This window comes from Salvelinus alpinus, chromosome 29 (genome assembly GCF_045679555.1).
Source record: "Salvelinus alpinus chromosome 29, SLU_Salpinus.1, whole genome shotgun sequence".
Classification (NCBI taxonomy): Eukaryota; Metazoa; Chordata; class Actinopteri; order Salmoniformes; family Salmonidae; genus Salvelinus; species Salvelinus alpinus.
Window position 1 is genome coordinate 37,470,687 of NC_092114.1, and position 24,280 is coordinate 37,494,966.

At 41.0% G+C, this 24,280-nt stretch overlaps 2 protein-coding genes across 16 annotated transcripts; one reads left to right on the forward strand and one right to left on the reverse strand.

The window, feature by feature from the left end:
- The first annotated feature begins 1,527 nt into the window (after positions 1 to 1,527).
- LOC139558662 (uncharacterized) lies at positions 1,528 to 19,812 on the forward strand. 14 transcript variants are annotated; one of them, XM_071373946.1, is made up of 19 exons: positions 1,628 to 2,073; positions 2,926 to 3,021; positions 5,815 to 6,948; positions 7,131 to 7,193; positions 7,311 to 7,391; positions 7,505 to 8,072; positions 8,165 to 8,251; positions 8,846 to 8,901; positions 9,193 to 9,291; positions 9,416 to 9,463; positions 9,590 to 9,616; positions 9,734 to 9,957; positions 10,191 to 10,226; positions 10,635 to 10,707; positions 10,787 to 10,862; positions 11,327 to 11,580; positions 15,525 to 15,608; positions 15,715 to 15,806; positions 19,372 to 19,812. In XM_071373946.1, the coding sequence occupies exons 9-19, from the start codon at positions 9,208 to 9,210 to the stop codon at positions 19,634 to 19,636; spliced, it is 1,263 nt and encodes a 420-aa protein (XP_071230047.1). In that variant the 5' UTR covers positions 1,628 to 2,073; positions 2,926 to 3,021; positions 5,815 to 6,948; positions 7,131 to 7,193; positions 7,311 to 7,391; positions 7,505 to 8,072; positions 8,165 to 8,251; positions 8,846 to 8,901; positions 9,193 to 9,207; the 3' UTR covers positions 19,637 to 19,812. The 14 variants fall into 14 exon arrangements, with proteins under 14 accessions (XP_071230038.1, XP_071230040.1, XP_071230044.1 ...); XM_071373947.1 differs by having other exon boundaries at positions 19,393 to 19,812; XM_071373937.1 differs by lacking the exons at positions 15,525 to 15,608; positions 15,715 to 15,806; positions 19,372 to 19,812 and adding an exon at positions 1,528 to 1,606 and having other exon boundaries at positions 2,019 to 2,073; positions 11,327 to 12,680.
- LOC139558664 (tumor necrosis factor alpha-induced protein 8-like protein 2) lies at positions 16,964 to 23,887 on the reverse strand. Of its 2 annotated transcripts, XM_071373950.1 has the most exons (4): positions 23,767 to 23,802; positions 18,830 to 18,900; positions 18,388 to 18,712; positions 16,964 to 18,071 (listed from the first exon to the last, which is right to left on the reverse strand). In XM_071373950.1, exons 3-4 carry the CDS (start codon positions 18,703 to 18,705, stop codon positions 17,829 to 17,831), a joined length of 561 nt encoding a protein of 186 aa, XP_071230051.1. In that variant the 5' UTR covers positions 18,706 to 18,712; positions 18,830 to 18,900; positions 23,767 to 23,802; the 3' UTR covers positions 16,964 to 17,828. The 2 variants fall into 2 exon arrangements, with proteins under 2 accessions (XP_071230051.1, XP_071230050.1); XM_071373949.1 differs by lacking the exon at positions 18,830 to 18,900 and having other exon boundaries at positions 23,767 to 23,887.
- Between the last annotated feature and the right edge of the window lie 393 nt (positions 23,888 to 24,280).

Consider the following 24,280-nt stretch of genomic DNA (forward strand, 5'->3'; position numbering starts at 1 on the left):
TCAAAACGCCTGTACCTGTATTTGAAATTTTTTGTCAGACGTAGATAAGATTTAATCCGTTTGGGAATAGATCTGAATTTCCTGCATGATTGGAGTGCAATCCAACTCTCATTCCATCACATCCCTCGGTAAAATTATATTTTGTTATTTTTAAAACTGCCTCTCGCCCCCACCCCCCCCCCCCCCACACACACACATGTTTAGTTACTATGAATTCACGATTAAACATATTTTAAACAAAGTGCACCCCTATATCTGGAGGACAGAAGAAATGGTAAGAAATCATTTTGAAGTAGAACAGGAGGAATGAGGTTTAACACTTAAATACTCCGGATACTAGTACATTGTGGCAAAACTCAAATGGCAACGTATTTACACTGATACATTCTCATACTTACAGCTATGCATACACACACTTTCATACTCACATCCATACACGAACCCCACCTTCAATAGGTCTGATCACATACAAGGCCCCTGGTCTGGCCTCATCTCCCTCACACTGGAGAGGCAATCGAGGAGGCTACTTCCTGACATCAAACTAGGCGTCGGTCCGGAGCTGATGTGCTCTGGCATTTCCATCACAGAGCGTACTCTCCAATTCTTACCCTCTCACTGTTAATTCTCTTCCACTGTCTACCTTGCGCCTTATTTCTCTATTTTTATCTGTTTATGTAGCCTATCTTCCTTGGTCATGCATGTCTGTGATAGAGACAGAAATAATAAGACTTTATGGCAGACAACCGAGTTCTTAGAATCAAAACAGCACTGTAGAACATAGCGTGTATAATAAGTATAGTGTTAATTGCAGTGTAGCCTAGACTGCCTCTGGCTATGTCAGAGGGAATGTTTATGTAGTGTAAATACGTTGCCATTTGAGTTTTGCCACAATGTACTAGTATCCGGAGTATTTAAGTGTTAAACCTCATTCCTCCTGTTGTATCACTTGTATCAGTACATTTTAAGCTAATAACATAGACCTAACAATTATTGTAAATGTGTGTTTACCTTGTGTTATAATAACCTATGTTTAATATAAACGATAGGACTGACTGAAAAGCTGACTTCATTCATTATAGGCTCCTGGTTGTAGTTAATTACATGTGAAAGCTCCCAACAGCATTGCTGTCAAATAGCTTCATTTATTTAGTTAGCTATACTAAATTAATAATAGCCTAAAACTTATATGACATGTATGGCTAGCTTTATTCAAAATAGCAGAACATACCTGCCAGGCTACAAGTGAGCTCTCCCGCGCTGCCTCTTTACCCGAAAATTGTCATGCAGACTTGTGCCCTCGTGGAGATTCAGTGCAGTGAATAAATAATACTGAGGTATTCATTTGTGATACTTCACTAGGCTAAAAGCAGCGTTTACTCGTTCATTCGTGTCGGTCAACCACTGAAAACATAAACGTGTTAAACTTTGTCTGCCTCTTATCCATTTGGTGGAATTTCAACCATGCTCCGTCTCTGCTTCCCACCTCTCCTCCCAGTTCCCACCCCTCCTCGTGCACTTTTCCAATCCCGCCTCTCAGTCACACAACAAGAGGATAATGGTGGTGTCTCGTTCCCTTAGCAACCAGTTGCTATAGTAATATTCCTAGGTAATTAAAAGTGTTGAGGATGATGATGAAGAGTCCAGATGTATGACCACGACAGTTAGATTAGGCTAGTTATTCAATCAAACACATTTATTTTACAATTAGACCCTTAACCTAGGAAGAAACGTGTATCTCGTAAACGTATGTGTGCTGTTGCAGGTAGCCTACTCCAAAAAACATAAAATTTTCAGCATTTTAGCTGCTGCACATCTCGCATTTCCCAACATCTTTACAGTAACTAGTCGTTTCTATGCGAGACGGCTGCGGCGCTTTTAGGAGTAGCCTTAACTACAGCACTTCCCGTAGCGCGACCAAAAGAAAGATCTACACACATGCAAGAGGGATTTCTCACTCAATACCGAAAGTGGATGTAATATTTTTCTGAATATTCTCTGTTTTTTGCAACTGCACACAGACACGAGACATGTTTCCATCGAATCGAGAACCAAGAAAGTATCGCCAAGGACAAGGTTAGTAAAACAATATCCTGATTACGGTAAACAGCAGCCTATTCAAGATCTCAAATGAGCTTTTGCTCTGCCACTGAGGTTCCTATTTACATGGCTATCTAGCAGTAATGTTAGAGGCTACTGGCTTTGATTCAGTTAGTCTCCTGGGGGAAGAGGCACTGTGTAGTACTGTTGGCCACTATTGCCTTTGTGTTCAATGAAATAGGCTACCAGAGAGAGAATCAGTCAGACAATGCTGCTCCCTGACTTAATTTGTAGATATTTGAGTTAAATTATGTATACTAGGCCTAATTCCCCTCAATTTGTATTTCCCCAAGATACCCTTGCTTGTGGAGATAATGCTAGAAACGGAATGCTTTAATTTTTATTTCTTTAATTTTTATTTAACCTTTATTTAACCAGTAAAGCTAGTTGAGAACAAGTTCTCATTTACAACTGCGACCTGGCCAAGATAAAGCAAAGTAGTGCGACAGAAACAACAACACAGAGTTACACATGGAATAAACAATGAAATGAAAGTCTATATACAGTGTGTGCAAATGGAATGAGGTGGTAAGGCAATAAATAGGCCATAGTAGCAAAGTAATTACAATTTAGCAGATTAACACTGGAATGATAGATGAGCAGATGATGATGAGCAGACGATGGTGTGTAAGTAGTGATACTGGTGTGCAAAATAGCAGCAAAGTAAATAAAAACAATATGGGGATGAAGTAGGTAGATTGGGTGGGCTATTTACAGATGGACTATGTACAGCTGCAGCGATTGGTTAGCTGCTCAGATAGCTGATGTTTCAAGTTAGTGAAGGAAATGTAAGTCTCCAGCTTCAGCGATTTTTGCAATTCGTTCCAGTCACTGGCAGCAGAGAACTGGAAGGAAAGGCGGCCAAAGGAGGTGTTGGCTTTGGGGATGACCAGTGAGATATACCTGCTGGAGCGCGTGCTACAGGTGGGTGTTGTTATCGTGACCAGTGAGCTGAGATAAGGCGGAGCTTTACCTAGCATAGACTTATAGATGACTTGGAGCCAGGATGAATCAGCTGTGATAGCCTACTCTTTTCATTTATTTTAATTTTAATTTTATTTCACCTTTATTTTACCAGGATGAAGGTATAGTAGGCCCAAGTAGCCTATTGTAAACTGAAACACATCTGACAATTAGAGTAACATGCCATTTTATTATTGGGGACAGCACACTTTGTGCTATAGATTATAGACTGTTGGGTTTAACAACATTTCCAAAACTCCATACATGATCATAGGCTTTTGTTTTGAAATGTGTATGCCAGTAATGTTAATTTTATCACCAGCACTTTTGGAACCATAGCACCACTGTAGCTATATAATCCAACCACCTTGATTCCCTTTGGTCAGAGTGATGACTGTCAATTCATGCTGGAAGTTTCTATTTTTCACAGGCTAACCAACCATTTCTAACTTTCACAGGCTAACCAACCATTTCTAACTTTCACAGACTAACCAACCATTTCTAACTTTCACAGGCTAACCAACCATTTCTAACTTTCACAGGCTAACCAACCATTTCTAACTTTCACAGGCTAACCAACCATTTCTAACTTTCACAGACTGACCAAACTTTTTGACAAAAGTTTTTAGAGTAAGATTGTTGGTCATGAAGATGTCACTTTCCTAAAATATTGTAGCAAATAGAGGGGCGGGAAAGCGAACTCAGGTCATTGGCGTGAAAGGCAAGCACCCTACGCATCGCGCCAACTTGGTGAGAATTGTCGTATGGGTCACTGGTTCATATTAGTGAGTATCAATACCCTGCTTCGACCAATTTGATCACCAATATGCAGCCTACAGTTTTTTAGAGAGACAATATATTTGTGGGAGTCCTTCCTAATAAAAACAATAACCCTAACCAGCCGTAACAAACGTATTCGATTTCTATTGTCTGCCATTTTGCTGTCTTTTAGCCTCTGATTACTTTTCTCTCCCAATGAAGATTTGTGTTGGTCTACTGGTTTTCCTCAACAGCTACCCTCTTTGGATTTATTATTGTTGCCGGCTGTACAGCCATAGCTTGTGTGACCAGGGTTTCTATTTTAGGATTAGGGTTATGTCATTCAACGTGGGCTACTAGGCCTACATTATACATATGACACAATCAGCATTTCACTTTGGATATGAATTATCCAAATTATCAATCAGTTACCCACCATGGCGAAAGTGCGAAGAGATGATGAACTTGTTCTCAACTGGCCTACCTGGTTAAATAAAGGTGAAATAAAAAATTAAATAAAAATAAATGAGATGAGTAGGCTATCTCAGCTGATTTATGCAGGGGATTTAAAATAAGATTTTAATAAAATTCTGTATGCGGTGCTTTTTAGTAACTATTTGAATTATGTTTTAGTCCAATGCATTGTGGTTGAACGAATTGACACCTTGAACGTGAACGTGAGAATGGCTCAGTGAGTGGGTTCGACCTAGAACATCACGGACCTGATGAACGTTCCCTTTTTCAGAACCATGGAGAGCGCAGTGTGCATTGTGGCGCAGTCCCTTCTTCTACTCCTACTCAGAGCCATAGATACAGTATTTTTTCATAGTTCACATTTTTATAAACTCCCAAATCATGCCCAAAATTCAATTTAATTGATGTCACTGTTGAGTTTTGTTTTAATCAGTTTGGTTAACATGTTCATCCCATTGCCTATTGTGACATAGCCATGACGTATGTAAGAATTTGACGTGTCAATGGTTCCCTATAAACCCAGTAATTCTAAGAAATAAGGGTCAGATGGTTTTGCGGTATGAAGGGCAATAATGAGTAGGCCTATGTTCAGTAGGTTTTTGACAGCGACCCCGCTGAGATTGCTCCACGAGAAGCCGCTTCTGTGTGCAGCTGGCCTGGTGCTTACGATCGGTTCTGCAGTCTACTTTTATAGCAAATACTGAGTCGGTGAGGATGCACCGGCTACTGTGGAGAGCGTGGACTGTGTTGTCACGGTTGAGGAGGGTTAGTTTACTTAATTGACAATGTCTAAATAGGAATAGATAAATATTTAGTCCGGACTGATACTATATTGAGGTTTCGTCGCAAATGGCACCCTATACCTTATTCCTTATTTTGACCAGGACCCATAGTTCTATGGTCAACAGGCGCTTGTTCAAAGTAGTGCACTAAATAGGGAAGAGGGTGTCATTTTGGATGTAGAATGATGATGACTAGCAAAGGCCAGAGGATATTTCATATGTTTACAGTGTAGCCTTAAATGCTATGCTATTCCACTATTAACAACAACAACAAACAAACATGCTCCTTTGAAACCAAACCTTTGCTTTAGGTTTAATTGAACATGTTGGTATATTATGCAGACACATAAATACATTTGATGTCATACAATATAAAACACAAGTAAAATATATGATCAGCCTAACTACATGGACAAATGTCTGGTGTCTTGTAGCTGGTATTTCTTAAACGTAGAGAAAATATCCTTTATTGTTTATTCATAAAGATAATGAGCCCACCCTGGACCAGGAGGACCCAGTCCTGGTTCAGGTAAGAATGCTGTAGGCCTATCAATAGCCTGGGTGACAGTCTTTCTGCTCTCTTGCATCACAATCCCATAAGGAGTGGGCAGAGAGCTGAAACAGACTGGCACCCAGGCTATAACAACACTGCTTCATTAGCAGGATTGGTTCAATAACAATCTGTCATTCAAATTGTCATTTTACTGACTAGTAAATTGATCCTGATTTTTTTCCTTAGTATGTGGATGAGGAGGTTGAGCACTGGCCCTGTCTGGCTTTAATCCCTTGGCCTGGACCTCTGTGGGTTCCCAGGTCTGTGTCACGGCCGTCGAATGAAGAGGACCAAGGTGCAGCGTGGTGAGCGTACATATTCCTTTATTTATATGACGCCGACAAAAACAAGAAACAATCCAAAACAACCGTGAAGCTAAAGGGCTATGTGCCACAAACAAAGTTAACTTCCCACAAAGACAGGTGGGAAAAAGGGCTACCTAAGTATGGTTCTCAATCAGAGACAACGATAGACAGCTGTCCCTGATTGAGAACCCTACCCGGCCAAAACATAGAAATACAAATAATAGAACTAAAGAACATAGGATACCCACCCCAAATCACACCCTGACCAAACCAAATAGAGACATAAAAAGGCTCTCTAAGGTCAGGGCGTGACAGTCTGTAAATCCATCGATACTGATACTCTCTGGTCTTCTCTCTGGTCTTAAAATAGGTATTCATATGCAGGTACCTCAGATGTTTCCTTACCCTTTGAACACAGACATGTAGTTCAACTGCCAATTGTCTTAGAATCTATCATGCAGTGGCCTCCTCATGCAATCCTCCCTATACCAGTCTGTCAGTCTTATAGGCTACCTGTCTATCATTCAAACTGACTCCTAATTTAATCCTGTCTGGCTTTAATCCCTTGGTCTGGACCTCTGTGGGTTCCCCGCTCTGTAAGTCCATCCATTCTGATACTCTTTGGTCTTTAGACTGGTTTATGTAACTTAAACATAAACATTACGGTTTCTGTAGAACAATATGGAAATATATTTCTGTAAACATATTCCCTATTTTTTTAATAGTCTGTAACACTGCAGGAAACATATTACCTGACCCATGCTGGTGAGAGAGCTGGCAGTGTTAAACACACAGGTAGCCGTGCAGATTATTGGTCACAGCTAAATTTGATCTAATTGGCAGGATTACCTTCAGTATCCACTATGGTAGTGGAAAACTTTTATGTCCTTAAAACTATTCCCTCATTTTCTTACAGATTTTCACAATTGAGCAGCACATTTTTATCTCTCGTGCTGGCACGATGGTATGGGATGAACTGTCCTCTCAGCTTGAAGAGGTAGACATTCACCTGCAGGTACTTCAGACATGTTCTTAACATTTATAACTCAGACCTGTGCATTTCAACTCATTTCATTGCAGCGGCCTCCTCTTGCAATCTTCCCTATGCCAATCTTTTACTCCTAAACAGTACCAGTCTATCATTCAAACTGACTCTTAAATGTATCCTGTCTTGTTCATTATCATGCGAATGAGGAGGTTCGGCAGCAGCCCTGTCTGGCTTTAATCTCTTGGTCTGGACCTCCGTGGGTTTCAAACGCTGTAAGTCCATCAATTCTGATACTCTCTGGTCTTTAAGGGGGCTTAAACATAAACATAACATTTTCTACAATAATGTTATGGAAATGCATTTCTGTAAACATATTCCCTTTTTCTTAGCCTGTCAAACTGCAGCCAATTTATAACCTTACCCACGCTGGGAGGATGCTGGTGAGAGAGCTGGCAGTGTTAAACACACAGGTAACCATTCAGATGATTAACTAATACTAATCTGATCTAATAGGGATGATTACCTTCAGTATCCACTAGTAGAATACTTTGATGTCTTTAACGCTGTTCCCTCATTTTCACAGTGGAGCAGCCCATTATTATCTGTTTCACTCCTGCTAGGAGGATGGTATGGGAGGAACTGTCCTCTCAAATTGAACAGGAAGTCATTCATATGCAGGTACCTCAGATGTTTCCTTACCCTTTGAACACAGACGTGTAGTTCAACTGCCGATTGTCTTAGAATCTATCATGCAGTGGCCTCCTCATGCAATCCTCCCTATACCAGTATGTCAGTCCTATACTGTAGGCTACCTGTCTATCATTCAAACTGACTCTTAATTTGATCGTGTCTTGTTCCTTAGTATGTGGATGAGGAGGTTGGGCAGTGGACCTGTCTGGCTTTAATCCCTTGGTTTGGACCCTCGTGTGTTCCTATCTCCATGAGTCTATCCATTCTGATACTCTTTAGTCTTTAGAGGATATTAAACATTAACATCAAGTCACTAGTTTTCTGTAAAACAACATAATGAAAATGTCTGTAAACATATTCCCTTGCCTTCATAGCCTGCCTTCTCCAAGGCCAAACCAGTCTACTACCTCACCCTTGCTTGGAGAATGCTAGTAACAGAGCATGCAGTGTTAAACACACAGGTAACCAAACACATTATTAACCAAAGCTCATCTGTTATAGGGAGAATTTACTTAGTTTGATGGCTGTACCCTTTTCCCTTTTCTTTCCACAGACTTCCAAATTGGTTACCCTTCACCTTACAGAAGCTGGGAGGCTAGTGCTTGACGAACTGTCAGCACCTTCAGATTGCCATTCACAGGTAGCTGTTAGCAGTTGATGTTACTCTTCAATAACACAGACCTCAAAGCAAATAAAGGGGAGGAAAACAGGTTTATTCTTATTCGAAGAGGACAAATCATGTGGGGAGGTAGATGGTAGATGTTCATGCTCCCCTGTCCTCAGTGATTCTCCCCAGTGATTCTCTTCAGTGATTCTCTCCACAGAACAAAGAAACAGGATGTCATTTATAACCCCCCACCCTAGCCTGAGGCTGACCAATTAGAAGTCCTTGCAGTACAACTGGACCAATGGCCAAATAACAAGTATCCTGCTCCAGACTCAGACCAATGAAAACATAGCACACATAGCTATGAGTTCAGGACTGACATTCCTAACATATTCTAAACAGATGTTGAACTGAAAAACAACTATTTCCATTGATCGTTAATTCTAGTCCTCTCATCCTCTGCGTTGTGTATTTATCTTCGACATATTCTTACATAGCCAATCACATTATTAGACAGTCATAGATGATTAGTAATAGTACACATTAACATGTCCTCTATCGCCACAATTTTGTGTCTTATTAATCACAGAGTAATCTCTAAAATCAGGTGATGTCTTTGTTTTGCAGCCAAATAGTGAAGACTCCTTTTCCTTACGAGAAGTTGCAGCTGGTTGGGAACTGGGGTTCGTTTAATTTTCATTACTGGAAGATCCGTTATGGATGAGTGGTGGTACTTCAGACATATTCGTAACATTTCTAAACACATCTGTGTATTTGAACTCCCAATTGTCTCTGGGTTTTCTTTTGTATGTCTGGCCCTAATTGAAACCTAGAGGAAACTTGTCGTACGAACATCATGTGGGCTCTATATCACTGCCAGGGATTATACTGAAATCGGCTGCCAAATGATATGAACATCTACAGCTAAGATATAGAGAGAGGTCTGGAGTCTGAAGGCATTTTTTTCTTTATAGCAAAATGAAGAGGACATGCATCACCTGTGCATTGTGAGGGGAGTGGAGAAGCAGCTGTGGTGGAGCAGAGTCATTCAGGAAAAAGTCCTGGACCCATGGGTGAGAGATTCTCAACTGATCTTTCCTCTCAAATGCACCTGATTTGTGTCAAATGATGCACAAACTATAGGTCTACTTATATTTCCTGCTTGAAATGTAATGTTTCCCTGTGTCTCTTTTAAAGGGTCTCGTCCAGGTGGTCTTCAACAACAAGGAGGTGACTGGTATTAAGGTGCAGTCAAGCACTTTTTCACTGAAAAAGTGGCAAATGTCCATTTACCTATTTGCATAAATACATGTTGACAGAAAATGAAATGATACATTCTAATCTCTTGCCTCATTTTTATTTCCTTGGTAGAAGGATCCATGGCCTTGTCAAGAGGAGGTCAGAGTTCACCTATTATGAGGACGCCCAGGTTTATTTCAGAGTTTGGTTGAGGGGTTCTCAATATGGTGGTTTTCAGTGTTGGGCTTGCAGTGTCACATGTTGTGTGTTAAACAGCAGGTGGATATCTCCACCACGGTGGAGCGGTTCCAGGAGAGTGCTGATGAGATGACGGCATATCAACTCTCCACCTCTGACGTCATCACCACCCTCATGAGCCTTCCTTCCCCAATGATTCTCCGCCACCCCCTCCGCCTCCCCTTTTCCCTTCTTATTCCCCTCTCAGTCCCCCTACACCTTACCACTCCACCCAGGACCAGGCCCCTGGCAGCACTCCTCAGGTAAAACTCTTTCTACAGTCAATAACCCTTTTTTTTCATTTGTACTTGTGTGTACAGGTGTGTCTAAGTGTCATTATTTTGGTATCGACAGGTTTGTATTGTCTGTCAAGGGTCAAGTTCAGGTCAAGATGAAAGTGTTGTCATGATGTCGCTGAATGTTTTGTCTGCTTCAGTTGATGTTGCAGGTGAAATGCGGTTTAGTAGAGTTGAAGTTAATGTGATGTCTGTTTTAGGAGTTTGTGGAGGAGCAAAATGATGTTGCAGTTGCGGTGAGTTCGCTTTCATGTGTTCATTTATAGTAAAAACATTTGTTTTGAAATAATCAGCCCAATATCATAGTTATACAGACGTAGTATCTTAATTTGAGCCAGTTTGCTACAGCAGGAAAAAAATCCTCCAGCAACAGAATACATTTTTCGTTAGAGCAAATCAAGTCTTACATTTCAAAGCGGAAATTACAAACTTGAAAAGCCTTTTTAAAACTCAAATATGCTACAAGTTTGCATTTCCTTCCGTGCAGAGAAATTCTCAGCAACAAAAGAGTGATCAAATTAGATCATACATAATCCTGCAGTTATAACATAGGCTAACATAAAATTATTTCTTAATTTCATGGCACTGATGTATGTTTTAGCTTCTTAGGTTGAACATTTATTTTTAAACATTTCTATTTACAGGGGTTACTTTGCAAACCAAGGGACAACAAACTTCTCTCTGAGGCTAGCCGGTATCCGACGTGGAGGTGAGAAGGTGTGAATTTAGCACCTTTTGTATTTCACTTGATGAACATTTCTGGATTATTTGTAAATGTACTGACTTGTTTTCACAGACTCTGACGTCCGCAGACAGTACCTCCCTCAATTACCTCACCCACGCTGGGAGGATGGTGTTGAGCGGACCAGCAGGTAACCAATTTCATAATTGTACTTCATCAGACCAGATATATTGTTCCCACTGGGCACAGATGTCATTTCAATGTCTGGTTTTGATTTACATTTGGTTGAGTTGTCAACTAATGTGAATTCAATGGGAAATCCCGCCCCAAAATTAACGTAATTGGATTTAGGTTAAAAGTTGGGTGAAAAGACGAAATTCTATTACGTTGATGACTTCTTTCAAATCCAATTAGTTTTCCACATTGATTGAACATCATCACATTGACATTTTTTATTGATGTGACATGGAAACAACGTTGATTCAACCAGTTTTTGCACGGTGGGTCACCTTTAGGCAACAGTGATTCCTAGGATTTAGTTGAAAAGTTTCAACATCATACAAGCCAAACAATCAGAGGCCCTCTGAATTACAGACCTGCATCTTTGAGTTTATGATAACATTTAAAGGAATTTTATGCTTGTTTTGTTTTCAGGATGTAAGGCTTTTTATTTTTTTCTTGGGTCACTATATCTATTTTGCCAATTTGGATTGATCCCCTCTACCACACGGAACCCCACTAACCTACCGACGGAAACGCACGAGGTATCTACAAACAGACTTCCATACTATGCTATCTTGCTACCGATAGCCATCTACCCGGCCAGCTGTCTGGATCGCCGTGACCCCAACCAACCTCTACTCACTGGACCCTTATTGATCACTCGATTAAGCATGCCTCTCCTTAATGTAAATATGCCTTGTCCATTGCTGTTCTGGTTAGTGTTTATTGGCTTATTTCACTGTAGGGCCTCTAGCCCTGACCACTATACCATATCCAACCTCACAGTTCCACCACCCACATATGCGATGACATCACCTGGTTTCAATGATGTTTCTAGAGACAATATCTCTCTCATCATCACTCAATACCTAGGTTTACCTCCACTGTATTCACATCCTACCATACCTTTGTCTGTACATTATTCCTTTAAGCTATTTTATCGCCCCCAGAAACTTCCTTTTACTCTCTGCTCTAGAAGTTCTAGACGACCAATTCTCATAGCTTTTAGCCGTACCCTTATCCTACTCCTCCTCTGTTCCTCTGGTGATGTAGAGGTGAATCCAGGCCCTGCAGTACCTAGCTCCACTCCTATTCCCCAGGCGCTCTCTTTTGATGACTTCTGTAACCGTAATAGCCTTGGCTTCATGCATGTTAACATTAGAAGCCTCCTCCCTAAGTTTGTTTTGTTCACTGCTTTAGCACACTCTGCCAACCCGGATGTTTTAGCCGTGTCTGAATCCTGGCTTAGAAAAAGACCACCAAAAATTCTGACATTTTCATCCCCAACTACAAGATTTTCAGACAAGATAGAACGGCCAAAGGGGGCGGTGTTGCAATCTATTGCAAAGATTGCCTGCAGAGTTCTGTTTTACTATCCAGGTCTGTTCCCAAACAATTTGAACTTCTACTTTTAAAAATCCACCTCTCTAAAAACAAGTCTCTCACCGTTGCCGCCTGCTATAGACCACCCTCTGCCCCCAGCTGTGCTCTGGACACTATATGTGAACTGATTGCCCCCCATCTATCTTCAGAGCTCGTGCTGCTAGGCGACCTAAATTTTAACATGCTTAACACCCCAGCCACCCTACAATCTAAGCTTGATGCCCTCAATCTCACACAAATTATCAATGAACCTACCAGGTACCACCCCAATTCCGTAAACACGGGTACCCTCATAGATATCATCCTAACAAACTTGCCCTCCAAATACACCTCTGCTGTTTTCAACCAAGATCTCAGCGATCACTGCCTCATTGCCTGCATCCGTAATGGGTCAGCGGTCAAACGACCTCCACTCATCACTGTCAAACGCTCCCTGAAACACTTCAGCGAGCAGGCCTTTCTAATCGACCTGGCCGAGGTATCCTGGAAGGATATTGATCTCATCCCGTCAGTAGAGGATGCCTGGACATTTTTTAAAAATGCCTTCCTCACCATCTTGAATAAGCATGCCCCATTCAAGAAATTTAGAACCAGGAACAGATATAGCCCTTGGTTCTCTCCTGACCTGACTGCCCTTAACCAACAGAAAAACATCCTATGGCGTTCTGCATTAGCATCGAACAGCCCCCGTGATATGCAACTTTTCAGGGAAGCTAGAAACCAGTATACACAGGCAGTTAGAAAAGCCAAGGCTAGCTTTTTCAAGCAGAAATTTGCTTCCTGCAACACAAATTCAAAAAAGTTCTGGGACACTGTAAAGTCCATGGAGAATAAGAACACCTCCTCCCAGCTTCCAACTGCTCTGAAGATAGGAAACACTGTCACCACCGACAAATCCACTATAATTGAGAATTTCAATAAGCATTTTTCTACGGCTGGCCATGCTTTCCACCTGGCTACCCCTACCCCGGACAACAGCACTGCCCTCCCCTCTGCTACTCGCCCAAGCCTTCCCCATTTCTCTTTCTCCCAAATACAGTCAGCTGATGTTCTAAAAGAGCTGCAAAATCTGGACCCTTACAAATCAGCCGGGCTAGATAATCTGGACCCTTTCTTTCTAAAACTATCTGCTGAAATTGTTGCCACCCCTATTACTAGCCTTTTCAACCTCTCTTTCGTGTCGTCTGAGATTCCCAAAGATTGGAAAGCAGCTGCGGTTATCCCCCTCTTCAAAGGGGGGGACACTCTTGACCCTAACAGCTACAGACCTATATCTATCCTACCCTGCCTTTCTAAGGTCTTCGAAAGCCAAGTCAACAAACAGATTACCGACCATTTCGAATCCCACCATACCTTCTCCGCTATGCAATCTGGTTTCAGAGCTGGTCATGGGTGCACCTCAGCCACGCTCAAGGTCATAAACGATATCTTAACCGCCATCGATAGGAAACAATACTGTGCAGCCGTATTCATTGACCTGGCCAAGGCTTTTGACTCTGTCAATCACCACATCCTCATCGGCAGACTCGACAGCCTTGGTTTCTCTAATGATTGCCTCGCCTGGTTCACCAACTACTTCTCTGATCGAGTTCAGTGTGTCAAATCGGAGGGTCTGTTGTCCGGGCCTCTGGCAGTCTCCATGGGGGTGCCACAGGGTTCAATTCTTGGACCGACTCTCTTCTCTGCATACATCAATGATGTCGCTCTTGCTGCTGGTGATTCTCTGATCCACCTCTACGCAGACGACACTATTCTGTATACTTCTGGCCCTTCTTTTGACACTGTGTTAACAACCCTCCAGGCGAGCTTCAATGCCATACAACTCTCCTTCCGTGGCCTCCAATTTCTCTTAAATACAAGTAAAACTAAATGCATGCTCTTCAACCGATCGCTGCCTGCACCTGCCCGCCTGTCCAACATCACTACTCTGGACGGCTCTGACCTAGAATATGTGGACAACTACAAATACCTAGGTGTCTGGTTAGACTGTAAACTCTCCTTCCAGACTCACATCAAACATCTCCAATCCAAAGTTAAATCTAGAATTGGCTTCCTATTCCGCAACAAAGCATCCTTCACTCATGCTGCCAAACATACCCTTGTAAAACTGACCATCCTACCAATCCTCGACTTCGGTGATGTCATTTACAAAATAGCCTCCAAAACCCTACTCAATAAATTGGATGCAGTCTATCACAGTGCCATCCGTTTTGTCACCAAAGCCCCATATACTACCCACCACTGCGACCTGTACACTCTCGTTGGCTGGCCCTCGCTTCATACTCGTCGCCAAACCCACTGGTTCCAGGTCATCTACAAGACCCTGCTAGGTAAAGTCCCCCCTTATCTCAGCTCGCTGGTCACCATAGCAACACCTACCTGTAGCACGCGCTCCAGCAGGTTTATCTCTCTGGTCACCCCCAAAACCAATTCTTCCTTTGGCCGCCTCTCCTTCCAGTTCTCTGCTGCCAATGACTGGAACGAACTACAAAAATCTCTGAAACTGGAAACACTTATCTCCCTCACTAGCTTTAAGCACCAGCTGTCAGAGCAGCTCATAGATTACTGCACCTGTACATAGCCCATCTATAATTTAGCCCAAACAACTACCTCTTTACCTACTGTATTTATTTATTTATTTTGCTCCTTTGCACCCCATTATTTCTGTCTCTACTTTGCGCTTTCTTCCACTGCAAACCAACCATTCCAGTGTTTTTAGTTTTATTTTACTTGCTGTGTTGTATTTACTTCGCCACCATGGCCTTTTTATATTTTTATTTATTTATACATATATTTGTTTGCCTTCACCTCCCTTATCTCACCTCACTTGCTCACATTGTATATAGACTTATTTTTTTTCACTGTATCATTGACTATATGTTTGTTTTACTCCATGTGTAACTATGTGTTGTTGTATGTGTCGAACTGCTTTGCTTTATCTTGGCCAGGTCGCAATTGTAAATGAGAACGTGTTCTCAATTTGCCTACCTGGTTAAATAAAGGTTAAATAAAATAAATAAATAAATAAAAGGCAGTTTCAGCAGGCGTACGACCTCCTGGGGAACTTCATTAATGAGCCAGCAAACAGGGAGCGACCTGAGCAGGAGATGGTTCTTGTAGGAGTATGTCTAAGTGCAACCTTGATCGCTAGCTGCATGCAGTCTTCTCATCTAACATCTACTCAATGGGACTTTCTAAAATGCTTGTCAATGAAGATTATGTAATTATCCTATTTGTTTGACTTCAGATCGATCGTATCAACTTCGCAGAAGTTTTTTATGAATTCGTTCTACTAATCCTTCTAGAAGGAAAAACATATCTTCCTACTTCTGTAAGTGGCCCTAAGAATGGAACATCCTGTTGTTTATCTATGCTATACACACTGTTGTCATATCAGATCTGTAGACACCCACTCATGTCCCCTGTTCACTCTCCAGAGGCCAGGTAGCTTCCTTTGTCTGCTCCTGGAAGCCACAATGAGGATTCGCCCTGGACCGAGGCTCCTGGTAACTTCTACCGCCTCATTAGGGTACATTTCTCTCTTTCTCTCTTTCTCGTTTCTCTTTTTCTCTCTCTCTCCCTCTCTCTCTTTCTCTTTCTCTCTCTTTCTCTTTCTCTTTTAAGTATCTTCTCTCTCATTTTAAGTATCTTCTCTCTCATTTTAAGTATCTTCTCTCTCAGGCTTAACACCTAACAAACAATTTGTACTTTTTAAAAGCACTTTTAACATAGGCCAGGCCCTGTTGATACCCCAGCGATAATGCCTTATATTATTCAACACAGCATTGGCTCAACCATTGGCACAACTTTCCCCATGGCCATTGGCTCAACCGACCCCAAGGCAAATATTTTGATTTTATTAGCCCACACAGCTACTTTCAAGACAGATTTAGGACCTCATATTGAAGCTTATAGAGACCCCAACTGATGTATAAAACAATCTTAAATGATTTACTTCGGTTTAGATACAAGCATCATAAAACCTCTAACACGATAACTCAATTTACCCTTTTGGCTCAAATTGCCCCACTCTCCCCTATGTAGATTTTGGATACATATGGAGTTCATTGGTCATCTGTGTTTTGATACAAGCCTCTGGTCTGATTCAAACAACAGGGATTAAATTATCATTATATCTAATGGATGTTGGAAGAATAATTCTGTCCTATCTGGTACAAGATGAGTTGGATTCCCACCTCACAAGAAGCAGATTATTTTAAGGCTTTTATTGTAACTTTCAATAATATTAATACAGTTGCCTATGTGATAGTACTGATTGTATATTCATCAGATTTGAAAGAAGCAACTTGAATTATGGTAAATTTTAAGTGCCAGTAAGTAATCCAACTCCAGGTGCAATATTCACTATAGCCCACTAGAGGACAGCATGTCTTCATGAACCGGTCATTTTTCACAGTTTTGGCTAAGAATAGGATAACCTGTTGCATTAATGGCATGTACTGAAACTGGAATGACACGTTAATCAATGTTTGCATATCTAGTCTCACAATGCAGGCAGGTGATGCATGCTTGCCTCATTTCCTGAGGCCATTTTACGGGGAAAGCCTGAGGGTGCTGTCTTTTTGATGGTTCCTGTTTTCTTCTTTGCCAAACATTTTGTCATCTGAAGTTTAACAAAACGGATAACTCACAATAAGCCTTCAAGCCTGATGGATACACACTATATTTTGGCCCGTAAGTCCTTTAATTGCAGATATTCCCTTTCGAATTGTGTACATCTAAGACAGTTATAGAAAACAGATAGCTTGCAAAGGGGTAGGGAACACCGTTAGGATTCACTTGCTGGGCAGTTCTGTTTCTCCTGTGGAAAGTGTTATGGTTCATGGTTAATTATTGCATCATTCTTCTCCCATTGCACAACATCCAATAAGTGCTACTGCTGAAATACTACAAACTTGTGTACGCAACATGTTATAAACAAACATTTGCACTGCTAGCCCCCCAACCCCGTCGTGTAATCTTAACACACTCGTAAAATAGCTAATAAAAGAGCTAATATCTTAAAACAGGAGGACTAATCAATTCAAATTAGACCACAGATGCATTCTTATCGTGCTGGAAGCAGGGAGTCCTGACAAAGAAGTCGTTTAAAAAAACAAAACAATTTGGAGGATTTCACAGGTGATTTTAGCAAAAATGTTGGCTTTTTTCTTTCATATGTCATATTTGAATGGACTTTACTTAGCTCCAACAGCATTCGACTGAAATGCATTTAGGCAGAGGTAGAGGTAATATCCTGAGATGGTGAAATGTGACTACGCATTTCAATCACATTCATATTGTGATAATGATGAATACACAATATATCGCCCAGCCCTAATGCAGATGGCTTATGTTGTAAAGCAAGGGCGATGATTCCATGTCCTCACAAAGATCCCAACATAAATCAATATCTACATCATCAACTCACACTGAGTCAATGTCCCCATTAAGCTACCAAAATGATATTTTCACAGGCAAACTGAATTCAGAATTATTTTATAGGCTTGCCACAGTTTCTCATTTTTCCAGCATTGTTCGTAATTCCCACTCAAAGCTTGCCTTCCTCAACCAGTTTGTTCAGGCCATTGCAGATCTTGGTGAGATTAGGCCAGAGAGGGCCGCCGTGGGTGTAGAGGTTGGTCAGTAGGTCTGGGTCAGAGTAGTGGTTGAAGACATGCTGAATGCGTCCAAAGGATTTGGTTGTCAGGTGTTTCTCCACGAGCTTCAGCAAGATGTCCCTACAATCTGTCAGGAGCTCCGTCATGACAGCCTTATCAAATGTGAACTCCACCTGGGCCAGAGGGATGGCAAATAAAATATTAGTGACAGCACAGTAGTAATTACAACACAATTCTTAGAACAGCTGTAATCACCATTTAAGGTGCTAGTTTATGGTATTGGCCATAGGATATAGACTTTTGTAAGTGGGGCATTGTTGTTTCCTATTAAAGTCCCCTTAGGATTTTGTCCAGATTGACATTTTAGTAGGTATAGTCAATGACTGTAGGGAGATGTCAGTTCTATCACGCATGCTTTAGGTTGGGCCTTCATGCAGAGTTCAACTAAGGCTTTGAAGAGTTCTGATGAATGTTCTGATGTAAAGTTACCTCCTGGAAGCTGATTGCCGTCATGACCCCCTGGTGCAGCTTCTTCTTGAAGTCCTGAGCCAGGCTGAGCTCCTCTTTACTGAAGCGGTTGTGCCGAAAAAGAACCCCTACCTTTACAACCACCTTTACCAGGTCCTTGACCACTTTCTGGGCCTCTGTACGGTTTCCAGAGTGTTCCTTGGAGATGCGGTAGAGCTCGTCCAGGATTTCGCTGCTGGTGTCGTCAATTAACATCTGCACCATGGATTTGCTGGCCATGTGGCTGAGGATTTTCTTCTGGGCCTTCATGGCCATGTCCTTAGAGCTGAAGGACTCCATTTTGACTCTGGGAAGGAATTAGAGAGTTGATGAGACAGAATAAATGGGTTAAGTGAAATATCTGGTTGTCTAGTCCCAGCCATGTTAGTTCACTGATGTACGCTGGTTTTCTCTGTCAAATTACCTTTATACTTTTACTGCAGTGGGCTAAATCCGGTCACACAGAGTGATTCTTGGTAGTCTTAAACAAATCTACTTTAAAACAAAAGTATACACTTCACACTCATGGTTATGGTCTTAAAAAAAACAGCTGTACCATGTCAGATATACAGTTGAAATGTATTATATTTTGAGTTAAAGGCCCAATATTAAATCCTATATATACACTGAACAAAAATATAAACTCAACATGTAAAGGCACAAAAAGCATATTTCACTCAAAAATGTGTTTACATCCATGCTAGTGAGCATTTCTCCTTTGCCAAGATAGTCCATCCATCTGACAGGTATGGCATAGCAAGAAGCTGATTAAACAGCATTATCATTACACAGGTGCACTTTGTGCTGGGGACAATAAAATGCCACTCTAAAATGTGCAGTTTTGTCACACAACACAATGCCACAGATGTCTCAAGTTTTGAGGGACTGTGAAATTGGCATGCTGACTGCAGGAATGTCCACCAGAGCTGTAGCCAGAGAATTGAATGTTAATTTCTCTTCCTTAAGCTGCCTCCAATGTCGTTTTAGAGATGTTGGCAGTACATCCAACCGGCCTCACATCCGCAAACCATGTGTAACCATGCCAGCCCAGGACCTCCACATCCGGCTACTTCACCTGCGGGACCAGCCACTAGGACAGCTGAGGAAACTGTGGAGCATTTCCGTCTGTAATAAAGATCTTTTGTGGGGAAATTGGCTGGCCCTGGCTCCTCAGTGGGTGGGTCTGGCTCCCAAGTGGTTGCGCCCCTGCCCAGTCATGTCAAATACATAGATTAGGGCCTAATGAGTTTATTTCAATTGACTGATTTCCTTATATGAACTGTAACTCAGCAAAACCTTTGAAATTGTTGCATGTTGCGTTGTATTATTTTGTTCAGTATAGTATTATGTCAACTTAAACAAAGGAGCAGTTCCAGGATAAAATAAACTAAGCGCAAATGTCCATAATTTTGGCATATGACCTTGTTTCTGATGACATATTCTCTCTAGGATCTTCTGAATAGCTCATCATGTAGCATTGCACAGTACATAAAGTACTGTAATTGTAGGACTGTGTATGACCTGTTATTGCAGGGGTTAACATCGCTTCACTCAAGGTCCAGTGGCACAAATGGATAAAAGTACAAACAATGATCTAATTGCTCCTGGAAACGGGTGTAAATGTGATGTAATCTGTTTGATCTTCTATTCCTCGGGATGTTTTCAATGGAACACTCCATGATTCTGCATGGTTGCTCGGATACCAACAGGAAGTATGATAAGCATGTCACATCACCCAGCCTTTGGAGCTAAATGGTTCTGATACCCTGAAGGGTAAAAACCTTTGTACAGTAGAGGAAGTCTAAGATACACTGCAGCTGCCAGTTTACGTTAAATGCACTGCCTCTGTCATAGGTGTGTTTGACATAGTCTATGGTAAAAGGGTAATTAACCAATTGCATGGATTATGAAGACCCACTTTGCAACCAGTCAGCTCCATGTTACTTCAATAATCTGTGTGAGAATGAGAGGGAATTCAGACTGTGTATTATCACCAAATCATACGTGGTTATATAAACCATAGCTAGGACTTTCATGTTGACCACATACGTTACAAACCTTGAACAAAGATAAAACCAGACAATTGAACTTAATGAAGTAGGTCAGATAGGTGGGGAAATCATACCGTAAACTCACTTGCGTATCCCTTCAAGTTTGCATAGCTAATGGTTACGCTTCTGGGTTTGCACATAATGTACATTTTCCACACCCATCAGCATCTGCCTGTTTTGCCTGGTAAAGGTTACAGATAATGTATCAACTTATTTCCGCCCTCTTCTGATTTGAATAGACCCTGATAAAATAAGCAATGTGGACCTCAGGTGTGACTCTATTATCATTAACTAGTTAATCAGATGGGCTGATACAGTATTGTATCTCAGTAGAGGGATGAAGGGACTAGTTAACATACTGCCCCCATTTTAGGCAACGAAAAGTATTGGGACAAATTCAGTTATATGTGTATTAAAGTAGTCAAAAGTTTAGTATTTGGTCCCATATTCCTATCACGCAATGATTACATCAAGTATATGAATCTACAAACTTGTTGGATGCATTTGCTGTTTGTTTTGGGTGTGTTTCAGATTATTTTGTACCTAATAGAAATGAATGGTAAATAATGCATTGTGTCATTTTGGAGTCACTTATATAATATGTTTTTTAATCACTTCTACATTAATGTGAACGCTACCATGATTACGGATAATCCTGAATGAATCGTGGTTAATGATGAAGGAGAAAGTTACTGTAGAACAAATATCCTACCTCCCCAAAAATGCTATCCTCCCCTGTTATTGTAATGGTGAGAGGTTAGCATGTCTTGGGAGGTATGATACAGTATTTGCTCATCTGTTACTTTCTCACTCATCATTATTCACAATTCATTCAGGACTATCCGTGATCATGGGAGCATCCATATTAATGTAGAAGTGTTAAAAAACATTATATTCTTATTTCCAATCAAATTCATTAAAAACATTACACAATACAATATTTACCATTACTTTTTCTATTGGGTACAAAATAATCTGAAACACAACCAAAACAAACAGCAAAAGTTTGATTTAATCGTTGCATGCTAGGAATATGGGACCAAATACTAAACTTCTGACTACTTTAATACACCTATAAGTAAATTTGTCCCAATTCTTTTGGTCACTTAAAATGGGGGGGACTATGGACAGAAAGCGCTGTAATTTCTAAACAGTTCACCCGATATGGATGAAAATACCCTCAAAAAATGTAATCTGACAGTCTGCACTTTAACATCATAGTCATTGTATCATTTCAAATCCAAAGTGCTGGAGTAGAGCATCAAAACAACAAAACATGTGTCACTGTCCCAATAATTACAGAGGGTTCAAACTTGGAACAGTTAAAATGTTGAACTGCATTTGCACACCTTTCTCATGTGTGATTCCTTGAAACAGCCTACATGAAAGCTGACTTACATCACAAGTCTGGCTGTTTTGTTTCAAAATGTGATGCACCTTTTTACGGAAGTGCCTGACTTCCTGTGTGAAACAGTCATAAGACGGAGACATTAAAATGAAATAGAAGAAGTTGGCTACCAGTATGCTGTAACTGTCTTTCCCAAGCCTCAAAATGGCTTGGCCTCAAACACATTCAGATGACACACTCCTTCAAACAGTGAAGGTCAAACTTCCTGGTGGGTCAATGTAAGCTAAAGCTAACAGAGCTAATAGTTAGCTGTCTGAGAAACTCTAACACGTAGGCTGCCAATTTCAATTTGCAACATAACCTTCTGTGTTGGTGTCCTCCTGGAGAAACTTGTTTCCAAGTCTTTGAAGTAGAAATCAAATCTTACACAAAATATACTGGGCAATTAAATGTGAAGTAACGCCAAAAACAAGCAGTTAATTATTCATGGCCTGTGCTCGACTTGGACATGGGAGATGTTTGATTGGCTGATGCCTAATGATTTTCAATAACAAGTGACTGGTTTAAGTATAGGGTTAGCCAGAAGCACATGGGTAGACCATACTTCAGGTCTCAAGAAGGCAGTAGCATGCTAACTTGTTCATTTGCTACACATACTGTATCTATTGCCTTGAATGGGATCATAGCTGAGATCATGCCTATGGACACCCAGGTGCATTGTCAATGTTTGGATAACCTCAAATTGAATGTGTTTAACTCAGCTTTTACACAATGACTCAGCCCCTAAGTTTAGTTGTAGGTCACAGCTAAACAAGCTGACAATCTCTTTTCTTCTTCATCCTTTTGCACCAAATGTATTCACGGACAGTTCCACAAAGTTCATATTTTCAACTCATCCCCTTGAACTTGTATCTCTTGTTCATATTCAGACCTACAAAGGCTGATTAACTCTGATATCTGCCACAATCACCCACCCCTTTACACAGGATGTTTTGATACAGATGTATGATCTTAATTTGATCACCCTGTTGCATAACTTCCCTGCAATTCAGGATATTTCAAACGTGTAGTGTATTTGAGGTTTGAAATTCCACTTTGAAATTTCAGACTTGATTTCCCCCGTACAAGTATCAACCAATAAAAAAAAAAAAGTCCATTAATTACAATCCACATAGTAATTCACATTTCCTGTTGTTGCAAGATAATTTCCCTGCTCTAGCAAACTGGCTCAAATGAAGATCCTACATCTGTAAGAGACCCAAGGAGCTTGAGGAGATTGGTGCATACTATAACGATCTGTTTCCTTTCAAGATATTGGGTAACTTTAAAGTGGAGCAATCAAACGTAATATACTAGAATAAGCATAACAATCCCAAAAGCACACATACAAACTCACAAACGTATACACACACACACACACACACACACACAGTTGCCCACAGAGTTCTTTTTTAGCTACTAGAAAGCTATTATCACTCTTTTTCCTACAAGGTTTTGTCTTTGTCTTGTCTTTAAGTGGCTCTGATAATCCCAGACGTAGTCATTGTCGCTAAACCGATGGGTCTAAAAATATGACCTGCTCATATTTTCCATGCATTCTCCACCTCTAGCAATGTAGCTAAGCACCCACTCTTTAAAAAGAGGTTTGACATTATGGTTAATGTCTTACATAAAACTGAGGCTATGGAGTTTAAATAATGCTGTTTTGGGGCATAAATGTCTGAGCTCATTTGAAGGCACATGGCTGCACTGTACACTGACTCACAGACAAACATTTACTTATACACAAACACACAAGTATGCACAACAACACATACACTCACACACACTGCGTGCTAGCAGATACCCGTAGACTTCCAGTGATTGCGCTAACGCTAGTTAGCATTGGCTCACAAAACTACCTCTAACTTCACAAACCACACATCATCTTCCACTGAAATTACAGTGCTATGAAATGCTTACCTGAGTGCCTATGGACCCTTGGCTCCAGATAGACTCAGTGCTCCTGAGTCAGATGATAAGTCTCCTTTAAATAACACATTTATTGTCACGCCCCATAGTGGTGTGGTGTGTGTGTGTGTGTGTGTGTGTATCTCTCTCTCTCCCTCTCCCTCTCTCCCCCCCCCCCCCTCTCTCTCTCTGTGTGTGTGTGTGCACCAGAACACACAATTTCACAGAATTTGCATTGTAAAACTATTCAGTAACTAGATAACTTTCATATCATTGCTATCTCATTGTTAAAGGGAGTGATATTTCACTAGACATAGCTATTATTTGGCTAAATGAACAGGTTATAATTAAGCTGCAGTATCTCCACACAAATTGAAGCAGATCATGATGAGGTAACATCATTATGTTGTGTCAGTTAACCCTTGGAGTCAAGCAGCTCTAGTTGGTCTAGTTCTATCTCTGTTATTTGCTTTCACTTCTACAACACTTTCATATCAGTGCAGATAAATGAAGAGAGGTGAGGACA